Source organism: Apodemus sylvaticus, chromosome 2 (assembly GCF_947179515.1).
Source record: "Apodemus sylvaticus chromosome 2, mApoSyl1.1, whole genome shotgun sequence".
Taxonomy (NCBI): domain Eukaryota; kingdom Metazoa; phylum Chordata; class Mammalia; order Rodentia; family Muridae; genus Apodemus; species Apodemus sylvaticus.
In genome coordinates, this window is record NC_067473.1 from 98,132,489 (window position 1) to 98,143,720 (window position 11,232).

Below are 11,232 nucleotides of genomic sequence, written 5' to 3' on the forward strand. Positions count from 1 at the left end.
CCAGCTTATGAGAAATACAGATGTCTTTCATTTGCTCCAACAAAGAGAAGAAAATCATCTTTAATTGATCTCTGGACCCAGCACATTTCATATAAATGTTTTTACAAAACTATGTACTATTTTTAAGGTTTATTTATTGCAAAATGGGAGACCAGGATGGCAGCTCTGACAGAATTCACACTCATGGATCCTGAGATGCAAAGACCTGCTGTTCTAGGTCTTTGCTGTTCTAGGTCAGTCCCGTTTCAAACTGATGCTTTTCCCAGAGACTTGCTTCCAGAACGTCTTCAGTAAAGATTGCAAATCCCAGGACTGCTAATCCCATATGACCTCAGTTTATCCAGACTTTCAGTTTATCTAGTAAAGACTTCACATAGTTAACATATAGAGTCTGAACAATTGATGACAGCAAGCTTTCTTTTGACTTAAGCATTTTTCTAATTTGGGGGGCACAGAAGTAGGAAATCTGCACCCCAAAATCAACAGGGAACAATTATAACAAGACTGTCATCCCAGTTGGGGTGGCTGGTTTTGGTCATTTTATGAATTACAGATATGTTTTTATTTTAGGGTGTGATTTACAATTAATTAAGGTCTGGAAATGAAGCAGAAATGAGATTCGGAGATGTATTTTCTCTTTGCTTCACCTTTTTATCTTTCTTCTTTCCTTAGGTAAGGGAAAGGGAGCTGAAAAGAAAAATGGGGAATATAGAAAGATTATTAAGAAAATAGATGAATACAATTAGATTATTGAATCTATTCATAAACCAAAAAAATCTTACAACCATAAGCTTACATTGGTAGAAATCTTTATAATCTGATGCAAAATTGAGGTTATATTTTGTTATATTGATGCGTAATTTTATATGTTGAAACAGGTTTAAGACTTAACTGGTGTAAATGTTTGTATTTTAATACAAAATTTAAGACTAACTTTGTTATATGTATGTTTCTACTCTTGTATGGGTATTAAAGCTGTGCAACTCATTTAAAAATACAAGGTTTAGTCCAAGTGTTTTTAAAGCTGCTATTATAATGTGATAAGGAAAATTAAGTAATGCAAGTTAATACTCAGTCAATGAATCTCATTGTCATTTCAGATATTAGTTTGTATATATTCTGGTTTGTATAATTAGTAGGTAGTTGGAGACAGGCAATGTTTGCTTGTTCATATATGTTATGAATGGACAGATTGTATTCAAAAACTTCAGAGACTCATACAATATGACATTTAAAAATATTTTCATTAATTTAAATATTTTTGACATTGAGACATGGCAGCATTCCATTTTACTTGGAAGGTAATAAACATACAAAGACTTCCACATGGAGTTGCATCAATTTGTGTCTAGCTAACCACTGGGCAAAGAAAATGCCCAAACTTTATCTGCAGACAGAATGATATGTAGAAAGAGCAAATGGGCACAGAAAAGACAAATGCCTTTCTCTGCCGACCACAGGGTAAGCAAGTCTTCCAAAACTCCTGCATCAGAAAATGTCTATCAATCACTCTATCCAGACAGCTGAAGATAAATACTCCAGTATTATGAGAATATTGGGAAATGTCCAGGTTATTTACATGCGAATTATTATACGATACTTGTAGTTCTCAAACAACTATTTGTGAACATGCTCTATCTCTGTGTTTCACAATGGTACCCAAGTCTGGGTATGATGGCCCATACTATTGATCACAGTGCTTATAAAGAGGTAGGTGGAATTTTGTGAGATGAACATCCACTTACCAGTTTAGCAGGCCATGATACCTTCTCTGAAAAACAAATAACAAGGATGCACACACACACACATGCACGCTCATCTGAGTGGGCACATGTGAATGTCACAAAGAAATAGGTGGAAGACTAGGGATTATAAGTATGCTAGTTGGAGGGGATGATAGTGACAGAAAGAAGAAACAAGGGGAATGATGATGTCAAAATACATGAAATACTTTTGATATAATTCCTTTATGAAACTCAACTTTATATATGCAAATAAATGAAGTTAACCAAAAGGACAACTTGAGGGAAAATGCCAAAATTACAGAAGTGAGGGAGACCTCAGAGCTGAGCTAAGCAAAATACAAGTACTCTTCTGTATCTTCCAGTGGGAATATAGCCTGACAGGCCCTTGATTTAGCTGATGGAAACTCACATCGGAACTTTTCATTCCAGAATATTGGATAATTAATTTGTCATGTTAAAAATACAGATTCTAAGCATGAGAAATTGTTTCTTCTGGCTGTCTACCCATTGATTTAGTTTGAATTGTTAAAAGGCAGTCTCAATTTGCACAGCAAAAACTGGTAAGATACCCTGCACTATGGCTGGGAAACAAATGCAGCTGAAGAAGTCCGGCTAGGGGCTGGTTATTTACACAAGCCATTCTGAAAGAAGCCAACAATTTTTTAACATCTTTGGTAAGAAGCTGATGGCTGGTTGTTTTTTTTTTTCCTAGAGAAACCTCTGTGATTGTGTTTATTGGGCTCAACTATTGACAAGGTGCTTTTCTTTTGAAATTACAGTAAAAAAATGTAAGACACTTTTGTCTGGTTTAAATAAGTATATATGTATGTATATACATATATACTTATTATATATATATATATGATATATACTCTATGTATATATATATATATATATAGAGAGAGAGAGAGAGGCATTTTACTTTTGCTTCTGACTGGGTTTTGGAACATAAATATGTTCTGCATGTTTCAGTTATAGAGTATTGAATTATAAGTTATTGGATATGATTAAAATTTTATAACATTGGTAACAGAAAGTTAGCTTAAAATTGATAACTCAGGGTTGGAGACATTCTAAAGAACAGGTGACATGAGCCAACCAAGAAATACAGGTCTCTAAAGATACTTCTAAATTGAGATATTATTTATGTAATTCTTATCCTAGAAACTAGACTTATAAAAGAATTTAAAACAATGTCTCTTTACTGATTCATTAAAAGTGACACTGTCATACATTCATAAGTAAGAACTGGCAGTCAAACTTTGTATGTGAAAGTAATGCTCTTGATATTAATTTTAAGAAAATAGATTGTTTAAAACTGAATTTTGTTGTTCAAAATTATGGGCATGATCTAATATTACAAAAGAAATTTTAAAATATGGTTAAACTGCCTATGTTCTGATAGTTTCAGTTTACAATTCAATCACATAATTTATAAATTTATATTTTAACTCATCCATATTTATAATTAAAAAAATATAAGGCAAGTGGATCAGGTATATCATTAAAAAATTGTGGTATAGAAAATTCAAATAAGAAAAGATAGTTTATTTGATTTAAATGATTTTCAAAAGTTTTGAGAAAATGTTAATTTGTTAAGACCTTACCTTAAGCTTGCCACAGGAGAACTTAAATTTCTGTTTAGTAGTCTCAAAGGGAATACAAATCCCAATCCCCTGGACAATTAACTGATGAGGGATAAATAACTTTACAAAAAAGTCAATGTTGGCTGTTTCACAGCAGTCCTTTGGAAAAAGGGACCATTAATATAAAGTCATATTTCTTCATTTCCAAGTAAAGTTTGAACACCCTATTATGAATCTGTGGCTATGTTATTACAAAATTATAAGATAGAATCATAAAAATATTTTATAAAAAAATTTATGAAATATTTATTCCTTAGTCCAAAGAGCAATTATATTGCTTGTTGCAAAATACAAATATTTGGCCTATTGCATAGCAAACTTTTTAGGCAAATTTGATTATCATTATTCCAAAGACAAGTTTTTAGAATTTGCCTCTATACATACTTTTGTAAATGTATGCATGCAGCCAATAAAAAATACATTTGCTATATTTATAAACAGCTCATCTAATGGAAGATAAGCATATATAATTAGATCACATGTTTGTTTTCTTAAATTTTTCTCCTGCTTCGCAAATAACTAAATTATGTGCTATAGCCAATGTTTTTAAAATGTTAAATAATCAGCTTTTAATTTGTAGACTGATAATTAAAATAGATAGATCATGGCTTACAATTGCTTAAAATTATATTTTTATAAATATTACTAATTCTCAAATTTTATACAAATACAACTTAATTTAAGAAACTTACACAGTTTCTTGCTTTTAGGATGCATAAAAGCTCATACTAGATTGTCCAGACTTCTTAATGAAGACAATGCCAGAGCAGATTTACATATCAGGCATATTATAGACTTTACACAAGAACAATTAGCCAAATATTCTCATTCTTTACATCATCAGAATAATAATAGCTTAAGGCAATAATTTGATATTTCTAGAAAATATGTCAAATTATAAAAACTTGCCTTCAGTGTCCTCAGTTTCTTCATGTACCACATAATAATGTTAATCCTTGAGGATTCATACCTAATCTAGATTTTTTTCAATCAAGACAAATAGATGTAACTCATATTTCTGATTTAAAAAAATATGCATATGACGATTAACAGCTTTTCAAGCTTTCTAATTATAACTGCTATAACAGGGGAAGCAACTAAAAATAAAACTATGTTGGTTTTCTATACTAGATGATTCAAATAAGTTTAAGAGAAATAATTATTACAGTCAGTCATTGAGATGTTTTGTTAATAATTTAATATTGGTAATAATTAGTAATAATATTATTACTGAGATTCCTTATAATCCTCAAGGACAAGATATTGTGGAACAGGCCCATAGAACTTTACAACAATATTTTTATAAATAAAAGAGGGGAGAATCATATCTCCATACATCACAAAAATTTTTAAATTTTAATGCTAAGGACCACTCTTGGTGTGGGGAAGAGGGCATGTTTGCGTTTTTTTCTGCAGGATGCTGAAGGAACATACAAGCTGCCCGAGTATGCTGATGCTGGGACAAAGAATGATGGTGATTATAATCATTGAAAGTGGCCATGATCATCAACACTCTTGGATGCCTCCTACTAATGCTGATACTACAGACATCAGCAGACTCTACATCCCTCTTGCATGGCAATTTTATTTAGCTGAAAATAGGACACATTGTAAACAGACTAAAGGGGAGAGATTGACTACTGCTGATTGCCCCCCTTCAGGGTGTCAAAAGAACATATATTTAAATTTTACAGATTTCAAGTGAGGACTAGGTAGAACGTGGCCTGCTCTTTTTTTTCTTTAGGACCATTGTGATTTGTCATCTTCTACCAATTGGATAGAAGAGAATGTAGGGTGCCCCTGGGGTTGCTGCAACATACATTTTCCCATTCCTTTGAACAAAGAAGATTTTCTCAACCAGCACTGTTATAATCGAGATAAGTTCTTTAAGACAACCACAGGATTTACTTTGGTTGTTTGGGACTCTTGGTATAGCAGCTGGACTTCTCCTGTAAAAGAAGCCATGTTTATGAATAGGAAAATAAGTCTGCCTAGTAGCAAGATTTATATCTGGTGCTCTCTTGTTCAAGTACAATCTGCTATCTATTGTAATAGTTTAAATACAGAACGGGAGCTTAATAGCCAGCTCTCTGTCTCTCCTGCTACTCATCCATTTTCTTGGATTTCCCTTTTGAGGGAACAGCTAATGTTGGCCAATGTTTCAGGATTGGGAAACCTCTCCTCATGTTTTTTGTGTGCTATGTTGGGCCGTCCACACTTCGTAGCTGTCCCCTCTTCTTTTGCATTAAATTCTAAAACAGTAAAATCAATAAAGACATCTACTATTCCTGAGGTTAAACTTTGTTGGCCATTTCCCAAATTTCCTTTTTGTTGTTTAGACTCTGGAAAAGGAAGATGCACTATTACTCAGTATCCATCTTCTGATATTTTTACACCAAGAGGATATTTTATTTGGTGCAATGGCACCCTCACTAAATACTTGTCAAAAATTATAGATCCCTCCATGTTGTGCCTCCCTGTTACCTTGTTTCCTAAATTAACTTTTCATACCCCTGCAGAATTTTTTATGTCTTCTGAACATGTCAGAAGAGGGAAAAGTGCATTATTTTGGTCCTTTGTAATGGGCCTTTCCCTGACCTCCTCTGTGGTGGCTGCTGGATTGGCAGGTGGATTATTGGGACATTCCATTGTAGTCACCAATAAGTTAGCTAAACAATTTCAATTACATACAGAGGCTTCTGCTAAATCTCTGGCTTCACTGCAAAGGCAAATAACCTCACTTGCAGAAGTTACCTTGCAGAATTGCCTCAGATCTTCTCACCTCACCGCAGAGAAGGGTAGAACCTGCTTTTTTCTTAAGGAAGGATGTTTTTATTATGTTAATGAATCTGGCCTGATAGAATTACAGGTGCATAAACTTCAAGAGCTGAGTGAGGATCTATAGAGACAGAAATTTGCTAGAGCTGCCAATGATTGGTGGGAATCCTCCATGTTTTTCCTCCTGATGCCCCATGTTGGGTCCTTGCTTTGTGTGCTTTTGATAGCTATTTTAGGACCCTTTATTTTAAATCAATTGATAGGAGTCATAAGACAAAAGGTTGACTCCGTGGCATTCACAACCATACAAATACATTATCATCAACTTGATTTGGCTGACAGAGCCCTGGCTGAGCCCTGAGATAACATCGCCCCGACAGGGGATGCTTAGAAACTCAGAACTATGCACACTGGTTCAGCACAGTGTGAGCTCAAGTGTGGGCATCTGCAAGGGGTGTAAAGCAAAGCATTGCAGGGGGAGGACCCAATTGTCTGCTTCTGAGTCCCCAGTGAAGCATCCCTGATTTCCATAGGGGTTGGTGTGGGTCCTCAGACTACTCTACATTATGTGGGGGTCTCCCACAAAGATAGGCTCTGCCTCTTCTCTCCAAAAGACACCAAGAGCCGCCTAACAATCCTCTGTTGTGGGAATAACAATCCTCTGTTCCGCACAAGAGGGATTGGGTCACTCCTTCCACTCTCTTGGTTAATGCCAACTCGTGTATCAACGAGACCTATAGATGTCTGCTTTCTCGCCAGCCACACAAAAATTAAATTAAAAGGAAGCAGATGCCAGGAGCCAAACTGACCTTACTTTATGTTTAGAGTCCATTTTAAAGATAAGCTTAGGTTTTGACTTCTCCTCAGCTACAGACCTTGGAGAAGTCAGATGGTCGCTGTGTCCTCCCAGAAGAAGAAAATATCTTACAGCTTCCAGAGATTCACCTTGGCAGAATGCCCAGGCTACATGGAATTTCCACTTGCTGTACTTCTTCCCCTGCCTGTATAAATTCCCTAAGAAAATACAGTTTGGGGGGCCTTAAACAAAATTGGTCTTGGCCTCGTTCTTTGTGCCTCCTGTCTCTATTTCTCTGCCCTTCTCTCCTAGGGTCCCCTGTCAAAAAACCCCAGAGGCCAGGGCAGGTATGCACATGTGCACAAGCAGACATGTGTATGTTACATAGAAATAGGTGGAAGACTAGGGATTGGAAGTATGTTAGTTGGAGGAGAAGGTGGTCAAAGAAAGAATAAAAAAGGGAAACACATTGTCAAAATACATGAAAAAATTTATATATTTGCTTTATGAAACTCAACTTTATATATGCAAATAAATAAAGTTAACCAAAAGGACAACCTGAGGGAAATTGCCAGGAGTACAAAAATGAGGGAGACCTCTCAGAGCTGAGCTAAGCAAAAGCCAAGTTCTCTTCTGTATCTTCCAGTGGGAATATGCATCTTAACTTAGCTCATGGAGACTCACATTGGAACATTTCATTCCAGAATATAGGATAATTAATTTGCCATATATAATACACAGACTCTAAGTGGGAGAAATTAAAAAAGATACAAATGTCTTTACATCATTTTTGCCATAAGGACTTTCCATGTCAAAGGTTCTGCTAATTAATTTCCTACAAAATTTGACAACAGGTAGGCATAGGACCTGCAGGAAGAAGGGAAAATGTGTAGGTCTGGGGATGTGTGGTACAGGCAGCTGGTTAGAATCTTAGAGGAGGTTTGTGTAGGAGGCTGAAGCACTGTGGGAAAATAGCTGCTATGCTGCTGACAGTAGTAAACTGCCATGTCTTCAGCCTGCACACTGCTGATGGTCAGCGTGAAATCTATTCCAGATCCACTTCCTGTGAATTGATCAGGGACCCCAGTGAACCGGTTGGATGCCTTGTAGATAAGCACTTTAGGAGACTGCCCTGGCTTCTGTTGGTACCAGTTTACATTACTATTCACATTATGACTGGCCTTGCAGTTCATGGTGATGCTTTCTCCTACTGATGTGGACAAGGATTTGTGAAACTGGGTCATTACAATGTCTCCATCAATACCTGCAATCAGAAATAGAGAATGAGTATACACTTAGACACACAGAGACTTCATAATACAAATCTTAGAATCCAAACTGTCTTTTCTAATATGATTGTCTGCATACTATTTGCTTCCTATAGAAAATAGCTATTTCTCTAAAAATGAATTACTTTTAAGATATGATAATACTTTTAAATGTCTCACCAGACAACCAAACAACACAAATATGAAGACCTGAGTCTGTGACTCCATCTTGATGTCCATAGTGTTCTGAGGCATTTCAGATCACACTGCAAAGGCCTAGTTTATAAATCATGGGGAGCTGGGCTGGACTCTAGGGATCTATGCAAAGCAGTGATCAAATAATGTAAATTAAATTGGCTGGACACAGCTGTGTGAGAGCATTCAGGTCAAATCAACAGCCAAAAAGTATTATCAAAGACAGGAGGTGATCACAGGGAATAAAGTCAACACAGAAGATGAAGGACCAATTTAAAGCTCTGAAACCACAAATATGTAGATGCACTCATGACACGCTTCCATTAAAAATCAACAAATGAGTTTTACAGAAATAATACTACAACTACCTTTGATTCAATCCTGAGGAAACAATCCTGTACAACAACAATAAAATAAACAGGGGACGTAGAAAAAAGAAAGAATAAAGTGAAAAGGGAAGAGGAGGGGATAAAGAGACGGATGGAGAACAGAAGGAATATTGAGGTGTGGAGGTAATAGAATTGTGAAGGTCAGTCCATGTAGCCACCACCACAGGACTCACTCAGTGCTACCTCTTGTCAGTGTTTGCAGCAGGCATTCCAGTGGGTTCAGCAGCAGCATCTCCATGGGTCCATCCAGGTGTGTCCCTGTGCTGTGAGTGTTTCCAAAGATACAAAGAGACAGCATTTAAAGTTCTTGGGTAAGTTGGCCTAGTGAGGAGTTGGTTATAATCTAATTCCAGCTCTAGGATTTCTGTAGGTACACTGTACTGGCTAGTTTTGTGTGTCTACTTGACACAGGCTGGAGTTATCACAGAGAAAGGAGTTTCAGTTGGGGAAGTGCCTCCATGAGATCCAACTGTGGGGCATTTTCTCAATTAGTGATCAAGTGGTGAGGGCCCCTTGTGGGTGGTTCCACCTTTGGGCTGGTGCTCTTGGGTTCTATAAGAGAACAGGTTGAGCAAGCCAGGGGAAGCAAGCCAGTAAGAAACATCCTTCCATGGCCTCTGCATCAGCTCCTGCTTCCTGACCTGCTTGAGTTCCAGTCCTGACTTCCTTTAGTGATGAACTGCAATGTGGAAGTGTAAGCTCAATAAACCCTTTCCTCCCCAACTTGCTTCTTGGTCATGATGTTTGTGCAGGAATAGAAACCCTGACTAAGACAAATTGGTACCAGCATAGTGGGGTATTCCTGTGACAACCTGAAAATGTTTTGGGGAGGTTTGTGGAAGGACTTTGGAACTTTGAGCTAGAAAAGCTGTGGAAAGTTCTGAGAATCATGAGCAGCTTTACTAAGGAAGAGTTTGACTGACATATTTTCGATGAAGGCATTATTTACTGCTAAGAACATTCTGGACAAAAATAAATAAATAAATGAAGTCTCTTCCTCTGATAATAAGGATGCTTTCTATGTTGCAAACCAGTGAGCCATTCTAAAGAAGCATCTGAGGTGGCTAAAGCTCTTCCCCACATTACTCATTTTTTACTCACAGTAAAGAGTAACAACAGCAGAGCCATAGTGAACACCCGAGCTGCTTTTGGAACAGGATTGGACTGCGTGAGCAAGACTGAAATACAGTTAGTTCAGGGGCTTGGGGTGCATCCAGAGAGGATTTTCTATATAATTCCTTGTAACCAAGTATCTCCAATCAGGAATTCTGCCAGTAACAAAATCCAGATGTTGACTTTTGACAGTGAAATTGAATTGATGAAAGTCACCAGAGCACATCCAAAGGCAAACTGGGTTTTGCTGATTGCCACTGATGATTCCAAAGCAGTTTGCCAGTTCAGTGACAAGTTTGGTGCCACACTCAAAACCAGCAGACTTCTCTTGGAATGAGCAAAAGAGTTAAATGTTAAAATCTTCATGCAAGCAGTGTCAGATGCCCACTGTGTATTTGACATGGGAACAGAAGCTGCTTTCAGTATGTATCTGCTTGTTACTAGCGGTGACTTTCCTGAATCTGAAGATGCAAACCTTAAATTTGAAGAGATCACCAGTGTTGTCAGTCAAGCTCTGGACAAGTACTTCCTATCAGACTCTGGAGGGAGAACTCCATTCTTTATGATCATGCATATGTGAAGGCCTTGCTGCAGAAAAGACTCAAGCCAGATGAGAAGTATTACTCATCCAGCATCTGGGGACCAACATGAGATGGCCTTGATTAGATCATTGAGCAGCACTGTAACCTGCCTGAAATGCATATGGGTGATTGGATGCTGTTTGAGAACATGAGTGTATACACTGTTGCTATTGCTTCTTCTTTCAATGGGTTCCAGAGGCCAAACATCACAGCCAAAGTAGCAATTCATGAAGCAGATCCAGACGCATGGCTTCCCACTGAAAGTGGAGGAGCAGGATGTTAGCACTCTGCCCATGTCTTGTGACCAGGAGAGCAGGATGGACCATCACCCTGCAGCCTGTGTTTAGTGTCGATATGTAGCTGTCATTCTTGTAACTCTTACCTGCAAGTTTAGCTTGAACTAAGGCATTTGGGGGGACCATTTAACCTAACTACTGCTAGTTTGTATTGTCTTTGTAAGAGTAGGATTTTCACCAATGCAGTATGGAAGGTGAGATGGGGGTCATACTTGCTGTTTTCCTGGGGAAAAGAATATTTATTTTATATGAATTTTTATTAACTTTTCAGACATGTTACTAACGTGTGCTCCTCAGCTGCTGAACAAGTATTTGCAACTTGGACACTGACAGAATGGGCCAAAAGCTCATGTTGTGACCCATTTTGAAAATAAAGTATCTTGAAATAATTGTGCATTGGGAAATGTTTGCAAGTTTCCATTATA

At 37.2% G+C, this 11,232-nt stretch overlaps 1 gene segment (V, D, J or C); it reads right to left on the bottom strand.

Moving 5' to 3' along the window:
- Nucleotides 1-7,792: 7,792 nt before the first annotated feature.
- On the bottom strand, nucleotides 7,793-9,055 carry LOC127678007 (Ig kappa chain V region Mem5-like). The segment is given in 2 exon segments: nucleotides 7,793-8,229; nucleotides 9,001-9,055. Coding segments are annotated over 2 exon segments (492 nt in total).
- Between the last annotated feature and the right edge of the window lie 2,177 nt (nucleotides 9,056-11,232).